The sequence below is a fragment of the Rhinatrema bivittatum genome, chromosome 7 (genome assembly GCF_901001135.1).
Source record: "Rhinatrema bivittatum chromosome 7, aRhiBiv1.1, whole genome shotgun sequence".
In the NCBI taxonomy this organism is placed as follows: domain Eukaryota; kingdom Metazoa; phylum Chordata; class Amphibia; order Gymnophiona; family Rhinatrematidae; genus Rhinatrema; species Rhinatrema bivittatum.
In genome coordinates, this window is record NC_042621.1 from 310,525,967 (window position 1) to 310,544,418 (window position 18,452).

The 18,452-nt window shown below is 49.0% G+C and overlaps 1 protein-coding gene across 1 annotated transcript in view; it reads left to right on the forward strand.

Moving 5' to 3' along the window:
• Positions 1-3,276: 3,276 nt before the first annotated feature.
• LOC115096253 (disintegrin and metalloproteinase domain-containing protein 9-like) overlaps positions 3,277-18,452 on the forward strand; it is a 150,600-nt gene continuing 135,424 nt past the window's right edge. Inside the window, exon 1 of the mRNA XM_029610761.1 lies at positions 3,277-3,425. Within this exon, the coding sequence (XP_029466621.1) occupies positions 3,356-3,425 (70 nt within the window). The 5' untranslated portion in view covers positions 3,277-3,355. The remainder of the gene's footprint in view (positions 3,426-18,452) is intronic.

Consider the following 18,452-nt stretch of genomic DNA (forward strand, 5'->3'; position numbering starts at 1 on the left):
TCACACTGGCACAAAAAAAACAGCACCCCGCCCCTCCTCAACAATTCTCCTACAGGAAAATTTGTGCATCTGAGGACCTCCACAACCACCTAGTCTTAGAACTACCCCACATGGACCTTTCCTCTCCAAATTCAGCACTTCACTCATGGAATAATATTACAGAAACTGCAGCTAATAAACTCTGTCCTCTAATAACAAAAAAACTAAAACACAACATTCCAAAAAAACAACCTTGGTTTAATGAAGAACTACAAAATCTAAAACTTTCCCTCAGACGGAAAGAAAGCAAATGGCGCAAATCTCCTTCAGCGTCCACCCTTTCTACCTACAAACTTGCTCTCCACAACTACAAAAATTCCTTGCAAAAAATCAAAAGAGACTTCTATGCTCATAAGATCCATCATATGATCTTTGATGCTAAAGCCCTTTTTACCTACGTCTCTAATTTAACTCAAATCCAAACTCCTGACATTCCATTTAACAAAGCACAAGAAAAAGCAGAGGAGCTCGCTCTCTTCTTCAACAACAAAATAGCTAACCTCCTTTCTAAAAATTCGCCCAATACTTCTTCCTCACACAGCACATATATACACCATAACAAACACATCTCACTCAATTCATTTGAACCAATTACAATTTCTGAGATCCTTAGAATACTGAAAAAGATGAAACCATCGACACACCCATTAGACCAAATCCCTTCCAAATTACTCCTCCTTATTCCGGACACCATATCCAAAGCTCTGGCAGACATAATAAACTGCTCTTTATCTAAAGGACTCTACCCTGACGACCTCAAAATGGCATCAATCAAACCGCTCTTAAAAAACCCAAAGTTAGATCCAGACAACCCCTCCAACTTTCGCCCTATCTCAAACCTCCCATTCATTGCTAAAGTCATGGAAAAATTGGTTAATTCTCAATTATCAGACTACCTGGAAGACCACAAAATTCTCCACCCTTCACAATATGGCTTCAGGAAATCGTTAAGCACAGAATCTCTACTAATTTCCTTAACAGACTACCTCATCCTAGGCCTAGATAAAGGCCAGTCCTACCTTTTGATTCTCTTGGACCTCTCAGCCGCCTTTGATACTGTTAACCACTCCATGCTCCTTAACCAACTATTGAACATCGGCATAACAGGCTCTGCACTGTCCTGGTTCCACTCATTCTTGAAAAATAGAGGCTTCAAGGTAAAAATACACAGTAAAGAATCTAAATGCTACCCTTCATCTCAAGGAGTTCCCCAAGGTTCATCCCTCTCTCCCACCCTCTTTAACATCTACCTCCTCCCTCTCTGCCATCTATTAAACAATTTGAACCTTAAACACTACCTTTATGCAGATGATGTCCAGATTGTGATACCAATCAAAGAATCCATAAAAAAAACCCTCGATCTTTGGGAATATTGTCTGCAAGAAATCAACTCCCTCCTTTCCAGTATGAATTTAATCCTAAATTCCTCAAAAACAGAACTTCTTCTCATATCATCTGAAATAAGCCACACCCCCTCAATCTTTCCAACTAATCTACAAACAATAAAAGTAAGAGATTTGGGCGCAATAATCGATAATAGGCTTAACCTAAAAGCTTTCATAAATCAAACCACTAAAGACTGCTTCCATAAACTGAATGTTCTAAAAAGAATAAGACCACTGTTCCACTTTCATGACTACAGGACTATCCTACAAGCAATAATCTTCTCCAAGCTAGACTATTGCAATTCTTTATTATTAGGTACCCCATCAGCACATACCAAACCGCTACAAATGGTTCAAAATACGGCAGCTAGAATTCTAACAAATACAAGGAGAAGAGAGCACATCACCCCGATCCTTAAAGATTTACACTGGCTGCCAATCCATTTCAGAATTCTTTATAAGTCAATCACCATAATCTATAAATCCATCCAACAAATCGCTCCTCTCAACCTACAAATCCCTTTCATAAAGCATACTTCCTCCAGACCCATAAGAGAGTACTACAAAGAGTCTCTGCAGGTACCACCTTCCAAAACTTCCCTCCATATAACTTATAGAGATAGGGCTTTCTCCACAGCAGGACCCACTCTTTGGAACTCCATACCAACGGAACTTAGACAAGAACCCTGCTTATTGACATTCAGAAAAAGACTCAAAACATGGCTTTTCAAACAAGCCTTCCCAGACTCAGACTAAAAATAATTCTCTCTGATTTTCAAATTCCAAGCAACAATTTTCTTTTATAACCATCCTGATAATCTTCTTCTAAACTTTATAAACACCCAGTATCTTCATTACTTATGATTTCTTCTTTATTATTAAAAACTGCATTTTTGAACTGAACAACTCATTGTAAATTATACAATTAATTTTTTTTTTTTTTTTTTTTTTGAAAACTTTACCTTCTACAGGTTTATACACCATGTTAAAGTTACTATCTTTTCTTCTTCTTACTCCCAGTTGCATGTTTCCTTGTTTATTGTAACTGCATTTATAATATGTATATTACATATTTGTTCTTGGTTCCGGTTATTACCCCATTGTTTATTGTAAACCGGCTTGATGTGATGTTATCACGATTGCCGGTATAGAAAAAATTAAAATAAAATAAATAAATGAGAGGGGCAAGGTCCAGTTCTGCAGAGGAAACAGTAGCAGCTTCTGCCCTACGTTTTGTAAATGTGGAGAGATCACCTCTTGTGCTGCCAGCTAGGAAGATCTGTGTGAGCCACTGATGAAGCCAGGTCTTAAGATTGTAAGCTCTACAGAGCAGGGACCGCCTCTTGTGTGCTTGGCACAGCACTGTATAAGCTGAGCAGCGCTATAGAAATGTCAGGTAGTAGTAGTAATAGTTAACAGGAAAGGTAAATCTGTGTGTGAGGGGGAACTCTGTGTTCTCTCACTTCAAGGGTTCGTTTCGACATCTACAGGACCCTTCCTTCATGCAGCAGTCACGCCCTGTAACTGAGCTGGGTGGTGGCCTCACATTCAGATACCTCAAACACACAAATAATAATAAACATCTTTCAGTGGAAAGAAGATTCAAAATGAGGAGCTCACAGCACAAGGCTCCACGTTAGCCCTTCCGTGTTCCTGCGTTTCGTACCCAGGCAGAGCGCACACAGCACCTCCAACCATCCTCATGACCCCAGTCACCCTTTCATCTTAAGAGTAAAGATAAAGGCGACCCCCACTCCTGCCCCCGGGACCTGTGTAACCAGTTTGGCTGGGACTGGGACTTCCTTCGTGCCTGAGTGGGGACGTCACTGCTGCAGTCCGCAGGAACCTGACTTTCAGGTTGGAAGTGATTTTTCAGAAAAGCCCTGGTGAGGGTGAGAGCATTGCAGAGCAGATCTGAGGCAGGACTGACCATGTCAGCCCTTTACCTGCTTCTGATCATTTTGGGACTGACTTTCTCAGGGCACCTGGTCCTCGCTGAAGGTAACTTTCCTCTTTGCTGCTGGCTTGGGACTGCATGGGAAGTTGGGAACGCTGCCCCTTCAGACTGGTGGGGAGGGATGGATGCAGGTCTGCTGTGGATGGGTGGATTTTTTCATCATGGCAGAAGCTAAAACATAGTAAAAAAATATTGAAAATTCAAAAGGACAGAGAAATTTGCATTTCAGCATTATTTGTAGAGAACATGTTCAATATCAGATCCACTGCCATAGAGGGGATCTGAGAGCATGGAACTCAGTACCAGGAGCAGAGAGGTGGTATAGAGAGGATCTGAGGGCATGGAGCTCAGTACCAGGGGCAGAGAGGTGGCATAGAGAGGATCTGAGAGCATGGAACTCAGTACCAGGGGCGGAGAGGTGGCATAGAGAGGATCTGAGGGCATGAAACTCAGCACCAGGAGCAGAGAGGTGGCATAGAGAGGATCTGAGGATATGGAACTCAGCACCAGGGACAGAGAGGTGGCATAGAGAGGATCTGAGGGCATGGAACTCAGCACCAGGAGCAGAGAGGTGGCATAGGGAGGATCTGAGGGCATGGAACTCAGCACCAGGGGCAGAGAGGTGGCATAGAGAGGATCTGAGGGCATGGAACTCAGTACCAGGGGCAGAGAGGTGGCATAGAGAGGATCTGAGGGCATGGAACTCAGCACCAGGAGCAGAGAGGTGGCATAGGGAGGATCTGAGGGCATGGAACTCAGCACCAGGGGCAGAGAGGTGGCATAGAGAGGATCTGAGGGCATGGAACTCAGTACCAGGGGCAGAGAGGTGGCATAGAGAGGATCTGAGGATATGGAACTCAGCACCAGGGGCAGAGAGGTGGCATAGGGAGGATCTGAGGGCATGGAACTCAGTACCAGGGGCAGAGAGGTGGCATAGAGAGGATCTGAGGATATGGAACTCAGCACCAGGGGCAGAGAGGTGGCATAGAGAGGATCTGAGGGCATGGAACTCAGTACCAGGGGCAGAGAGGTGGCATAGAGAGGATCTGAGGATATGGAACTCAGCACCAGGGGCAGAGAGGTGGCATAGAGAGGATCTGAGGGCATGGAACTCAGTACCAGGGGCAGAGAGGTGGCATAGAGAGGATCTGAGGATATGGAACTCAGCACCAGGGGCAGAGAGGTGGCATAGAGAGGATCTGAGGGCATGGAACTCAGCACCAGGAGCAGAGAGGTGGCATAGGGAGGATCTGAGGGCATGGAACTCAGCACCAGGGGTAGAGAGGTGGCATAGGGAGGATCTGAGGATATGGAACTCAGCACCAGGGGCAGAGAGGTGGCATAGGGAGGATCTGAGGATATGGAACTCAGCACCAGGGGTAGAGAGGTGGCATAGGGAGGATCTGAGGGCATGGAACTCAGCACCAGGAGCAGAGAGGTGGCATAGAGAGGATCTGAGGGCATGGAACTCAGTACCAGGGGCAGAGAGGTGGCATAGGGAGGATCTGAGGATATGGAACTCAGCACCAGGGGCAGAGAGGTGGCATAGGGAGGATCTGAGGGCATGGAACTCAGTACCAGGGGCAGAGAGGTGGCATAGGGAGGATCTGAGGATATGGAACTCAGCACCAGGGGCAGAGAGGTGGCATAGAGAGGATCTGAGGGCATGGAACTCAGCACCAGGAGCAGAGAGGTGGCATAGAGAGGATCTGAGGATATGGAACTCAGCACCAGGGGCAGAAAGGTGGCATAGAGAGGATCTGAGGGCATGGAACTCAGAACCAGGGGCAGAGAGGTGGCATAGAGAGGATCTGAGGATATGGAACTCAGCACCAGGGGCAGAAAGGTGGCATAGAGAGGATCTGAGGGCATGGAACTCAGAACCAGGGGCAGAGAGGTGGCATAGAGAGGATCTCAGGGCATGGGACTCAGCACCAGGGGCAGAGAGGTGGCATAGAGAGGATCTGAGGGCATGGAACTCAGCACCAGGGGCAGAGAGGTGGCATAGAGAGGATCTCAGGGCATGGGACTCAGCACCAGGGGCAGAGAGGTGGCATAGAGAGGATCTCAGGGCATGGGACTCAGCACCAGGGGCAGAGAGGTGGCATAGAGAGGATCTGAGGGCATGGAACTCAGCACCAGGGGCAGAGAGGTGGCATAGAGAGGATCTGAGAGCATGGAACTCAGCACCAGGGGCAGAGAGGTGGCATAGAGAGGATCTGAGGGCATGGGACTCAGCACCAGGGGCAGAGAGGTGGCATAGAGAGGATCTGAGGGCATGGAACTCAGCACCAGGGGCAGAGAGGTGGCATAGAGAGGATCTGAGGGTATGGAACTCAGCACCAGGGGCAGAGAGGTGGCATAGAAAGGATCTGAGGGCATGGAACTCAGCACCAGGGGTAGAGAGGTGGCATAGAGAGGATCTGAGTGCATGGAACTCAGCACCAGGGGCAGAGAGGTGGCATAGAGATTATCTGAGGGCATGGAACTCAGAACCAGGGGCAGAGAGGTGGCATAGAGATTATCTGAGGGCATGGAACTCAGTAGCAGGGGCAGAGAAGTTGCATAGAGAGGATCTGAGGGCATGGAACTCAGCAACAGGGGCAGAGAGGTGGCATAGAGAGGATCTGAGGGCATGGAGCTCAGCACCAGGGGCAGAGAGGTGGCATAGAGAGAATCTGAGGGCATGGAACTCAGCACCAGGGGCAGAGAGGTGGCATAGAGAGGATCTGAGGGCATGGAACTCAGCACCAGGGGCAGAGAGGTGGCATAGAGAGGATCTGAGGGCATGGAACTCAGCACCAGGGGCAGAGAGGTGGCATAGAGAGGATCTGAGGGCATGGAACTCAGCACCAGGGGCAGAGAGGTGGCATAGAGAGGATCTGATGGCATGGAACTCAGTACCAGGGGCAGAGGTTGCATAGAGAGGATCTGAAGGCATGGAACTCAGTACCAGGGGCAGAGAGGTGGCATAGAGAGGATCTGAGGATATGGAACTCAGCACCAGGGGCAGAGAGGTGGCATAGGGAGGATCTGAGGATATGGAACTCAGTACCAGGGGCAGAGAGGTGGCATAGAGAGGATCTGAGGATATGGAACTCAGCACCAGGGGCAGAGAGGTGGCATAGAGAGGATCTGAAGGCATGGAACTCAGTACCAGGGGCAGAGAGGTGGCATAGAGAGGATCTGAGGATATGGAACTCAGTACCAGGGGCAGAGAGGTGGCATAGGGAGGATCTGAGGATATGGAACTCAGCACCAGGGGCAGAGAGGTGGCATAGGGAGGATCTGAGGATATGGAACTCAGCACCAGGGGCAGAGAGGTGGCATAGAGAGGATCTGAGGGCATGGAACTCAGCACCAGGGGCAGAGAGGTGGCATAGAGAGGATCTGAGGGCATGGAACTCAGCACCAGGGGCAGAGAGGTGGCATAGAGAGGATCTGATGGCATGGAACTCAGTACCAGGGGCAGAGGTTGCATAGAGAGGATCTGAAGGCATGGAACTCAGTACCAGGGGCAGAGAGGTGGCATAGAGAGGATCTGAGGATATGGAACTCAGCACCAGGGGCAGAGAGGTAGCATAGAGAGGATCTGAGGGTATGGAACTCAGTACCAGGGGCAGAGAGGTGGCATAGGGAGGATCTGAGGATATGGAACTCAGCACCAGGGGCAGAGAGGTGGCATAGAGAGGATCTGAGGGTATGGAACTCAGTACCAGGGGCAGAGAGGTAGCATAGAGAGGATCTGAGGATATGGAACTCAGCACCAGGAGCAGAGAGGTGGCATAGAGAGGATCTGAGGGTATGGAACTCAGTACCAGGGGCAGAGAGGTAGCATAGAGAGGATCTGAGGATATGGAACTCAGCACCAGAGGCAGAGAGGTGGCATAGAGAGGATCTGAGGGCATGGAACTCAGCACCAGGGGCAGAGAGGTGGCATAGAGAGGATCTGAGGATATGGAACTCAGCACCAGGGGCAGAGAGGTGGCATAGAGAGGATCTGAGGATATGGAACTCAGCACCAGGGGCAGAGAGGTGGCATAGAGAGGATCTGAGGATATGGAACTCAGCACCAGGGGTAGAGAGGTGGCATAGAGAGGATCTGAGGATATGGAACTCAGTACCAGGGGCAGAGAGGTGGCATAGAGAGGATCTGAGGGTATGGAACTCAGCACCAGGGGCAGAGAGGTGGCATAGAGAGGATCTGAGGGCATGGAACTCAGCACCAGGGGCAGAGAGGTGGCATAGAGAGGATCTGAGGGCATGGAACTCAGCACCAGGGGCAGAGAGGTGGCATAGAGAGGATCTGAGGGCATGGAACTCAGCACCAGGGGCAGAGAGGTGGCATAGAGAGGATCTGAGGATATGGAACTCAGCACCAGGGGCAGAGAGGTGGCATAGAGAGGATCTGAGGATATGGAACTCAGCACCAGGGGTAGAGAGGTGGCATAGAGAGGATCTGAGGGATATGGAACTCAGTACCAAGGGGCAGAGAGGTGGCATAGAGAGGATCTGAGGGTATGGAACTCAGCACCAAGGGCAGAGAGGTGGCATAGAGAGGATCTGAGGGCATGGAACTCAGCACCAGGGGCAGAGAGGTGGCATAGGGAGGATCTGAGGATATGGAACTCAGCACCTGGGGCAGAGAGGTGGCATAGAGAGGATCTGAGGGTATGGAACTCAGCACCAGGGGCAGAGAGGTGGCATAGGGAGGATCTGAGGATATGGAACTCAGCACCTGGGGCAGAGAGGTGGCATAGAGAGGATCTGAGGGCATGGAACTCAGCACCAGGGGCAGAGAGGTGGCATAGAGAGGATCTGAGGGCATGGAACTCAGCACCAGGGGCAGAAAGGTGGCATAGAGAGGATATGAGGGCATGGAACTCAGCACCGGGGCAGAGAAGTGGCATAGAGAGGATCTGAGGGCATGGAACTCAGCACCAGGGGCAGAGAGGTGGCATAGAGAGGATCTGAGGGCATGGAACTCAGCACCAGGGGCAGAGAGGTGGCATAGAGAGGATCTGAGGGCATGGAACTCAGCACCAGGGGTAGAGAGGTGGCATAGAGAGGATCTGAGGGCATGGAACTCAGTAGCAGGGGCAGAGAAGTTGCATAGAGAGGATCTGAGGGTATGGAACTCAGAACCAGGGGCAGAGAGGTGGCATAGAGATTGTTGAATCATCTGCAAATTTGATAACCTCACTCGTCGTATTCCTTTCCAGATCATTTATAAATATATTAAAAAGCACTGGTCCAAGTACAGATCCCTGAGGCACTCCACTGTTTACCCTTTTCCACTGAGAAAATTGAACATTTAATCCTACTCTCTGGTTCCTGTCTTTTAACCAGTTTGTAATCCACGAAAGGACACCACCTCCTATCCCATGACTTTTTAGTTTTCTTAAAAGCCTCTCATGAGGGACTTTGTCTAATGCCTTCTGAAAATCCAAATACACTACATCTACCGGTTCACCTTTATCCACATGTTTATTAACTCCTTCAAAAAAATGAAGCAGATTTGTGAGGCAAGACTTCCCATGAGTAAATCCATGTTGACTGTGTTCCATTAAACCATGTCTTTCTATATGTTCTACAATATTGATCTTTAGAATAGTTTCCACTATTTTCCCTGGCACTGAAGTCAGTCTCACCGGTCTTTACTTTGCTAGATGTCCCCTGGATACCTTTTTAAATATTGGGGTTACATTGGCCACCCTCCAGTCTTCAGGTACAATGGATGATTTTAATGATAGGTTACAAATTTTAACTAACAGGTCTGAAATTTCATGTTTGAGTTCCTTCAGTACCCTAGGATGCATACCATCCAGTCCAGGTGATTTGCCACGCTTTAGTTTGTCAATCAGGCCTACCACATCTTCTAGTTTCAAAGTGATTTGGTTCAGTTTACCCGAATCATCACCCTCCACAGCCAACGTCATTTCAAATTCTGTCTTATCAATATTTTAAAGCAAAATAACAAAGAGCACAATATAGGTCCTTAGAATCAAATGATAAGCACAAAAGGCACCAAACAATAACACTTCAAAAAAAGTTATTTGGCGCGCAGACAAAACCAATCTGTAAATACAAAATTTTTGTTGAAAAGAGTAAGATCCGCGCCTGCCGACGTGTTCAAGAAATAATTGAAGCGTCCGGTCTTTTCTTCATTTGCGGATCTTACCTGGCCAGAAGCAGCCTGATGTAATTCTGATGGCTACGAAGCCTGAAGAAGTTTCTTAAATGAATTATTTTATAAAGGATTAATAACGCAATGTCCCATAACTGTATGTAAAATAGCCTCTTTCACCTCCCCTTTTAATCATGCCGGTAATCGTTTTGCCTTCCTTCCACCTTTCTTAATGTGTGGAATACATATGGACTGCGCCTCTAGGATTGTATTTTTAAATAATGTCCAAGCCTGTTGAACACTTTTAACCTTTGCAGCTGCACCTTTCAGTTTTTTCTATTTTCCTCATTTTATCAAAGTTTCCCTTTTGAAAATTTAGGTTTGTTCCAGGGGTTCCCAGCATTTCCGCTCCTACAGAAATTTGACATTTCAGAGGTCTCGACCCCTTGGAAGGTGCCAGCCCTTTCGTAGCCGGCAGCCTAGGAGAGGGGCAACGAGATTTTACCAACCCATCATCGGGATGAGGAGATAGGGGTCACTGTATATTTTGAAATGTGTGTTTTTATATTATATTGTAAACCAATGTGATATTTTCCACAAACTTCGGTATATAGAAACAAACAAATAAATAAATAAAATAGTTTTAGAGCTGTAGCTTTACTTATTGTCCCCCTTCCAGTTATTAGTTTCAATTGGATCATGTTATGATCACTGTTGCCAAGCGGCTCCACCACCGTTACCTCTCTCACCAAATCTTGTGTTCCACTGAGAATTAAATCTAAAATTGCTCCCTCTCTTGTCGGTTCCTGAACCAATTGCTCCATGAAGCAATGATTTATTACATCCAGGAACTTTATGTCTCTAGCAAGTCCTGATGTTACATTTACCCAGTCAATATTGGGGTAATTGAAATCTTATCAAGGAGAGTCAATATGGTAACCCAGATGATAAACTGGAAACAATGAGGGAAACCAAATAAATATTAGAAAAATAGCCTAAGTGACGGTGTCAGGAAACCTGACATTGTGATTTCTAAAAAAGAACCCAACCGGTCTTTTAATCATTCACCATCACTTTCCCCCTTGTTCTAGTTTAAAAGCTGCTCTCTCTCCTTTTTAAAGGTTAGCGCCAGCAGTCTGGTTCCACCCTGGTTAAGGTGGAGCCCATCCCTTCAGAAGAGACTCCCCTTCCCCAAAAGGTTCCCCAGTTCCTAACAAAACTGAATCCCTCTTCCCTGCACCATCGTCTCATCCACGCATTGAGACTCCGGAGCTCTGCCTGCCTCTGGTGACCTGCGCGTGGAACAGGGAGCATTTCAGAGAATGCTACCCTGGAGGTTCTGGATTTAATCTTTCTACCTAAGAGCCTCAATTTGGCTTCCAGAACCTCCCGCCCACATTTTCCTATGTTGTTGGTGCCCACATGTACCACGACAGCCGGCTCCTCCCCAGCACTGTCTAAAATCCTATCTAGGTGACGCGTGAGGTCTGCCACCTTCGCACCAGGCAGGTTACCAGGTGATCCTCACGCCCACCAGCCACCCAGCTATCTACATTCCTAATAATCGAATCACCAACTATGACGGCCGACCTAACCCTTCCCTCCTGGGCAGTAGGCCTTGGGGAGATATCCTCAGTGCGAGAGGACAATGCATCACCTGGAGAGCAGGTCCTTGCTACAGGATCACTTCCTGCTACACCAGGGTAATGATCTCTGAAGTCTCTTTCTGATCCAAGGCAGCACCAGGGCTGCCAGTCTGAAGTTGGGACTTGGCTACTATGTCCCTGAAGGTCTCATCTATAAACCTCTCTGTCTGCCTCAGCTCCTCCAGAACTGCCACTCTAGCCTCCAGAGATCGGACTCGTTCTCTGCTGCCTTCATCTTAATTTTGTTGAGTTCCTAGTTAAGTTTAGGTTGCTAAGTAGGAATTAGAGTACTTTAAATTCTTAGGTGTATTCACTAATTAATTAATCTGCTAGTGACCTACAAGGGGATGATTAAACTATCAGTAAGGGCTGATGCAATAGTATGAATTAGAACAGAACCTGATAGATTTTTGTTGCGGAGGTGCACACTTAGCCCAAGGTGGAGTTGACACTACCCGTGGGGAAGCCCCTCCACCAAGGAATTGGTGGTAGAGGTTAGGGGCACAGATAGGAGTGACTTGTCTGAGGGAGTGCATGAGGAGGGTGTTAGAGAGAGATAAGAGAGGAGAGGTAGTGAGGAGCTGCAGAGTGAAGGCTCTTGTAGCAGGGAGTGAGGAATTGGTAGAGGAGGAGAAGGGCACAGATAGGAGTGACTTGTCTGATGAGGGAGTGCATGAGGAGAGTTAGAGAGAGATAAGAGAGGAGAGGTACTGAGGAGCTGCAGAGTGAAGGCTCTTGTAGCAGGGAGTCAGGAATTGGTGGTAGAGGAGAAGGGCACAGATAGGAGTGACTTGCCTGATGAGGGAGTGCATGAGGAGAGTTAGAGAGAGATAACAGAGGAGAGGGAGTGAGGAGCTGCAGAGTGAAGGCTCTTGTAGCAGGGAGTCAGGGATTGGTGGTAGAGGAGAAGGGCACAGATAGGAGTGACTTGTCTGATGAGGGAGTGCATGAGGAGGTTAGAGAGAGATAAGAGAGGAGAGGGTAGTGAGGAGCTGCAGAGTGAAGGCTCTTGTAGCAGGGAGTCAGGGATTGGTGGTAGAGGAGAAGGGCACAGATAGGAGTGACTTGTCTGATGAGGGAGTGCATGAGGAGAGTTAGAGAGAGATAAGAGAGGAGAGGTAGTGAGGAGCTGCAGAGTGAAGGCTCTTGTAGCAGGGAGTGAGGAATTGGTAGAGGAGGAGAAGGGCACAGATAGGAGTGACTTGTCTGATGAGAGAGTGCATGAGGAGAGTTAGAGAGAGATAAGAGAGGAGAGGTAGTGAGGAGCTGCAGAGTGAAGGCTCTTGTAGCAGGGAGTGAGGAATTGGTAGAGGAGGAGAAGGGCACAGATAGGAGTGACTTGTCTGAGGGAGTGCATGAGGAGGGTGTAGAGAGAGATAAGAGAGGAGAGGTAGTGAGGAGCTGCAGAGTGAAGGCTCTTGTAGCAGGGAGTGAGGAATTGGTAGAGGAGGAGAAGGGCACAGATAGGAGTGACTTGTCTGATGAGGGAGTGCATGAGGAGAGTTAGAGAGAGATAAGAGAGGAGAGGTACTGAGGAGCTGCAGAGTGAAGGCTCTTGTAGCAGGGAGTCAGGAATTGGTGGTAGAGGAGAAGGGCACAGATAGGAGTGACTTGTCTGATGAGGGAGTGCATGAGGAGAGTTAGAGAGAGATAACAGAGGAGAGGGAGTGAGGAGCTGCAGAGTGAAGGCTCTTGTAGCAGGGAGTCAGGAATTGGTGGTAGAGGAGAAGGGCACAGATAGGGGTGACTTGTCTGATGAGGGAGTGCATGAGGAGGGTTAGAGAGAGATAAGAGAGGAGAGGGAGTGAGGAGCTGCAGAGTGAAGGCTCTTGTAGCAGGGAGTCAGGAATTGGTGGTAGAGGAGAAGGGCACAGATAGGAGTGACTTGTCTGATGAGGGAGTGCATGAGGAGAGTTAGAGAGAGATAAGAGAGGAGAGGTAGTGAGGAGCTGCAGAGTGAAGGCTCTTGTAGCAGGGAGTGAGGAATTGGTAGAGGAGGAGAAGGGCACAGATAGGAGTGACTTGTCTGATGAGAGAGTGCATGAGGAGAGTTAGAGAGAGATAAGAGAGGAGAGGTAGTGAGGAGCTGCAGAGTGAAGGCTCTTGTAGCAGGGAGTGAGGAATTGGTAGAGGAGGAGAAGGGCACAGATAGGAGTGACTTGTCTGAGGGAGTGCATGAGGAGGGTGTAGAGAGAGATAAGAGAGGAGAGGTAGTGAGGAGCTGCAGAGTGAAGGCTCTTGTAGCAGGGAGTGAGGAATTGGTAGAGGAGGAGAAGGGCACAGATAGGAGTGACTTGTCTGATGAGGGAGTGCATGAGGAGAGTTAGAGAGAGATAAGAGAGGAGAGGTACTGAGGAGCTGCAGAGTGAAGGCTCTTGTAGCAGGGAGTCAGGAATTGGTGGTAGAGGAGAAGGGCACAGATAGGAGTGACTTGCCTGATGAGGGAGTGCATGAGGAGAGTTAGAGAGAGATAACAGAGGAGAGGGAGTGAGGAGCTGCAGAGTGAAGGCTCTTGTAGCAGGGAGTCAGGAATTGGTGGTAGAGGAGAAGGGCACAGATAGGGGTGACTTGTCTGATGAGGGAGTGCATGAGGAGGGTTAGAGAGAGATAAGAGAGGAGAGGGAGTGAGGAGCTGCAGAGTGAAGGCTCTTGTAGCAGGGAGTCAGGAATTGGTGGTAGAGGAGAAGGGCACAGATAGGAGTGACTTGTCTGATGAGGGAGTGCATGAGGAGAGTTAGAGAGAGATAAGAGAGGAGAGGTAGTGAGGAGCTGCAGAGTGAAGGCTCTTGTAGCAGGGAGTGAGGAATTGGTAGAGGAGGAGAAGGGCACAGATAGGAGTGACTTGTCTGATGAGGGAGTGCATGAGGAGAGTTAGAGAGAGATAAGAGAGGAGAGGTAGTGAGGAGCTGCAGAGTGAAGGCTCTTGTAGCAGGGAGTGAGGAATTGGTAGAGGAGGAGAAGGGCACAGATAGGAGTGACTTGTCTGAGGGAGTGCATGAGGAGGGTGTAGAGAGAGATAAGAGAGGAGAGGTAGTGAGGAGCTGCAGAGTGAAGGCTCTTGTAGCAGGGAGTGAGGAATTGGTAGAGGAGGAGAAGGGCACAGATAGGAGTGACTTGTCTGATGAGGGAGTGCATGAGGAGAGTTAGAGAGAGATAAGAGAGGAGAGGTACTGAGGAGCTGCAGAGTGAAGGCTCTTGTAGCAGGGAGTCAGGAATTGGTGGTAGAGGAGAAGGGCACAGATAGGAGTGACTTGTCTGATGAGGGAGTGCATGAGGAGAGTTAGAGAGAGATAACAGAGGAGAGGGAGTGAGGAGCTGCAGAGTGAAGGCTCTTGTAGCAGGGAGTCAGGAATTGGTGGTAGAGGAGAAGGGCACAGATAGGGGTGACTTGTCTGATGAGGGAGTGCATGAGGAGGGTTAGAGAGAGATAAGAGAGGAGAGGGAGTGAGGAGCTGCAGAGTGAAGGCTCTTGTAGCAGGGAGTCAGGAATTGGTGGTAGAGGAGAAGGGCACAGATAGAAGTGACTTGTCTGATGAGGGAGTGCATGAGGAGGGGTTAGAGAGAGATAAGAGACGAGAGGTAGTGAGGAGCTGCAGAGTGAAGGCTCTTGTAGCAGGGAGTCAGGAATTGGTGGTAGAGGAGAAGGGCACGGATAGGAGTGACTTGTCTGATGAGAGGAGTGCATGAGGAGGGATTAGAGAGAGATAAGAGAGGAGAGGCAGTGAGGAGCTGCAGATTGAAGGCTCTTGTAGCAGGGAGTCAGGAACTGGTGGAGGAGGAGAAGGCCACAGATAGGAGTGACTTGTCTGATGAGAGGAGTGCATGAGGAGGGGGTTAGAGAGAGATAAGAGAGGAGAGGTAGTGAGGAGCTGCAGAGTGAAGGCTCCTGTAGCAGGGAGTCAGGAATTGGTGGTAGAGGAGAAGGGCACAGATAGAAGTGACTTGTCTGATGAGGGAGTGCATGAGGAGGGGGTTAGAGAGAGATAAGAGAGGAGAGGTAGTGAGGAGCTGCAGAGTGAAGGCTCTTGTAGCAGGGAGTCAGGAATTGGTGGTAGAGGAGAAGGGCACAGATAGAAGTGACTTGTCTGATGAGGGAGTGCATGAGGAGGGGGTTAGAGAGAGATAAGAGAGGAGAGGTAGTGAGGAGCTGCAGAGTGAAGGCTCTTGTAGCAGGCAGTCAGGAATTGGTGGTAGAGGAGAAGGGCACAGATAGGAGTGACTTGTCTGATGAGGGAGTGCATGAGGAGAGTTAGAGAGAGATAAGAGAGGAGAGGTAGTGAGGAGCTGCAGAGTGAAGGCTCTTGTAGCAGGGAGTGAGGAATTGGTAGAGGAGGAGAAGGCCACAGATAGGAGTGACTTGTCTGATGAGGGAGTGCATCAGGAGGGGGTTAGAGAGAGATAAGAGAGGAGAGGTAGTGAGGAGCTGCAGAGTGAAGGCTCTTGTAGCAGGGAGTCAGGAATTGGTGGTAGAGGAGAAGGGCACAGATAGGAGTGACTTGTCTGATGAGGGAGTGCATGAGGAGGGGGTTAGAGAGAGATAAGAGAGGAGAGGTAGTGAGGAGCTGCAGAGTGAAGGCTCTTGTAGCAGGGAGTCAGGAATTGGTGGTAGAGGTTAGGGGCACAGTTAGGAGTGACTTGTCTGATGAGGGAGTGCATGAGGAGGGTTAGAGAGAGATAAGAGAGGAGAGGTACTGAGGAGCTGCAGAGTGAAAACTCTTGTAGCAGGGAGTCAGGAATTGGTGGTAGAGGAGAGGGGCACAGTTAGGAGTGACTAGGTAAATTTTGGGGTGTCTTTTTGTATTTATATATTTTTTTTTATTATCTGTGCTGTGTGTACATAGACATATGATTTGTATATGTGGACTTTTTGTATAGAAAATTTTAGTATTATATATATTATATATATATAAAATATATATATTTAAAAGCTATTTAGATGGATAAAGTATTAGTTACTCATCTAAATGGATTACCTGGGTATATTTTGATACCGTCGCTAGTTAACAAGAAACTGGAAGGGAGTGGAGCAGATGTAACTCCATTTACTGTAGAGAATGTATGGGAAGAGCTGGGGAAACTGAAAGTGGACAAAGCCATGGGTCCTGATTAGGTTCATCCCAGGATACTGAGGGAGCTCAGAGATGTGCTGGCGGGTCCGCTGTGTGACCTGTTCAATAGATCCCTAGAAACGGGAGTGGTGCCGAGTGATTGGAGAAGAGCAGTGGTGGTCCCGCTTCACAACAGTGGGAGCAGAGAGGAGGCTGGCAACTACAGACCGGTTACCCTCACCTCAGTGGTGGGAAAAGTAATGGAGTCACTGTTGAAAGAAAGAATAGTGAACTATCTACAGTCGGAAGAATTGCTGAACCCGAAGCAGCATGGATTCACCAGGGCAAAGTCCTGTCAGACAAATCTGATTGACTTTTTTGACTGGGTGACTAGGGAATTGGATCGAAGAAGAGCGCTCAATGTCATCTACTTGGATTTCAGCAAAGCTTTTGATATGGTACCACACAGGAGACTGGTGAATAAAACGAGAAGCTTAGGAGTGAGTGCCGAGGTGGTGACCTGGATTGCAAATTGGTTGAAGGACAGAAGACAATGTTTGAGGGTAAATGGAACTTACTCTGAAGAGAGAGTGGTGGTGAGTGGAGTGCCGCAAGGATCGGAGTTGGGACCAGTCCTGTTCAATATCTTTGTGAGCGACATTGCGGACGGGATAGAAGGTAAGGTTTGTCTTTTTGCGGATGACACTAAGATCTGCAACAGAGTGGACACACCGGAAGGAGTGGAGAGAATGAGATGGGATTTAAGGAAGCTGGAAGAGTGGTCGAAGATATGGCAGCTGAGATTCAGTGCCAGGAAGTACAGAGTCATGCATATGGGGAGTGGAAATCCGAAAGAACTGTATTCAATGGGGGGGGGGGGGGGGGGGGGAAAGGCTGATGTGCACGGAGCAGGAGAGAGACCTTGGGGTGACAGTGTCTAACGATCTGAAGTTGGCGAAACAATGTGACAAGGCGATAGCTAAAGCCAGAAGAATGCTGGGCTGCACAGAGAGAGGAATATCGAGTAAGAAAAGGGAAGTGATTATCCCCTTGTACAGGTCCTTGGTGAGGCCTCACCTGGAGTACTGTGTTCAGTTCTGGAGACCGTATCTCCGAAGGAATAGAGACAGGATGGAGGCGGTCCAGAGAAGGGCGACCAAAAAGGTAGATGGTCTTCATCGAATGACTTATGAGGAGATATTGAAGAATCTAAATATGTACACTAGGGATGTGAATCGTGTCCTCGATCGTCTTAACGATCGATTTCGGCTGGGAGGGGGAGGGAATCGTATTGTTGCCGTTTGGGGGGGTAAAATATCGTGAAAAATCGTTAAAAATCGTTAAAAATCGAAAAATCGAAAAACCGGCACATTAAAACCCCCTAAAACCCACCCCCGACCCTTTAAATTAAATCCCCCACCCTCCCGAACCCCCCCCCAAATAACTTAAATAACCTGCGGGTCCAGCGGCGGTCCGGAACGGCAGCGGTCCAGAACGGGCTCCTGCTCCTGAATCTTGTCGTCTTCAGCCGGCGCCATTTTCCAAAATGGCGCCGAAAAATGGCGGCGGCCATAGACGAAAAAGATTGGACGGCAGGAGGTCCTTCCGGACCCCCGCTGGACTTTTGGCAAGTCTCGTGGGGGTCAGGAGGCCCCCCACAAGCTGGCCAAAAGTTCCTGGAGGTCCAGCGGGGGTCAGGGAGCGATTTCCCGCCGCGAATCGTTTTCGTACGGAAAATGGCGCCGGCCATACGCGTATGGCCGGCGCCATTTTCCGTACTGGAAAATGGCGCCGGCAGGAGATCGACTGCAGGAGGTCAGTTCAGCGAGGCGCCGGAACCCTCGCTGAACGACCTCCTGCAGTCGATCTCCTGCCGGCGCCATTTTCCGTACGAAAACGATTCGCGGCGGGAAATCGCTCCCTGACCCCCGCTGGACCTCCAGGAACTTTTGGCCAGCTTGTGGGGGGCCTCCTGACCCCCACGAGACTTGCCAAAAGTCCAGCGGGGGTCCGGAAGGACCTCCTGCCGTCCAATCTTTTTCGTCTATGGCCGCCGCCATTTTTCGGCGCCATTTTGGAAAATGGCGCCGGCTGAAGACGACAAGATTCAGGAGCAGGAGCCCGTTCCGGACCGCTGCCGTTCCGGACCGCCGCTGGACCCGCAGGTTATTTAAGGTATTGGGGGGGGGGGGTTCGGGAGGGTGGGGGATTTAATTTAAAGGGTCGGGGGTGGGTTTTAGGGGGTTTTAG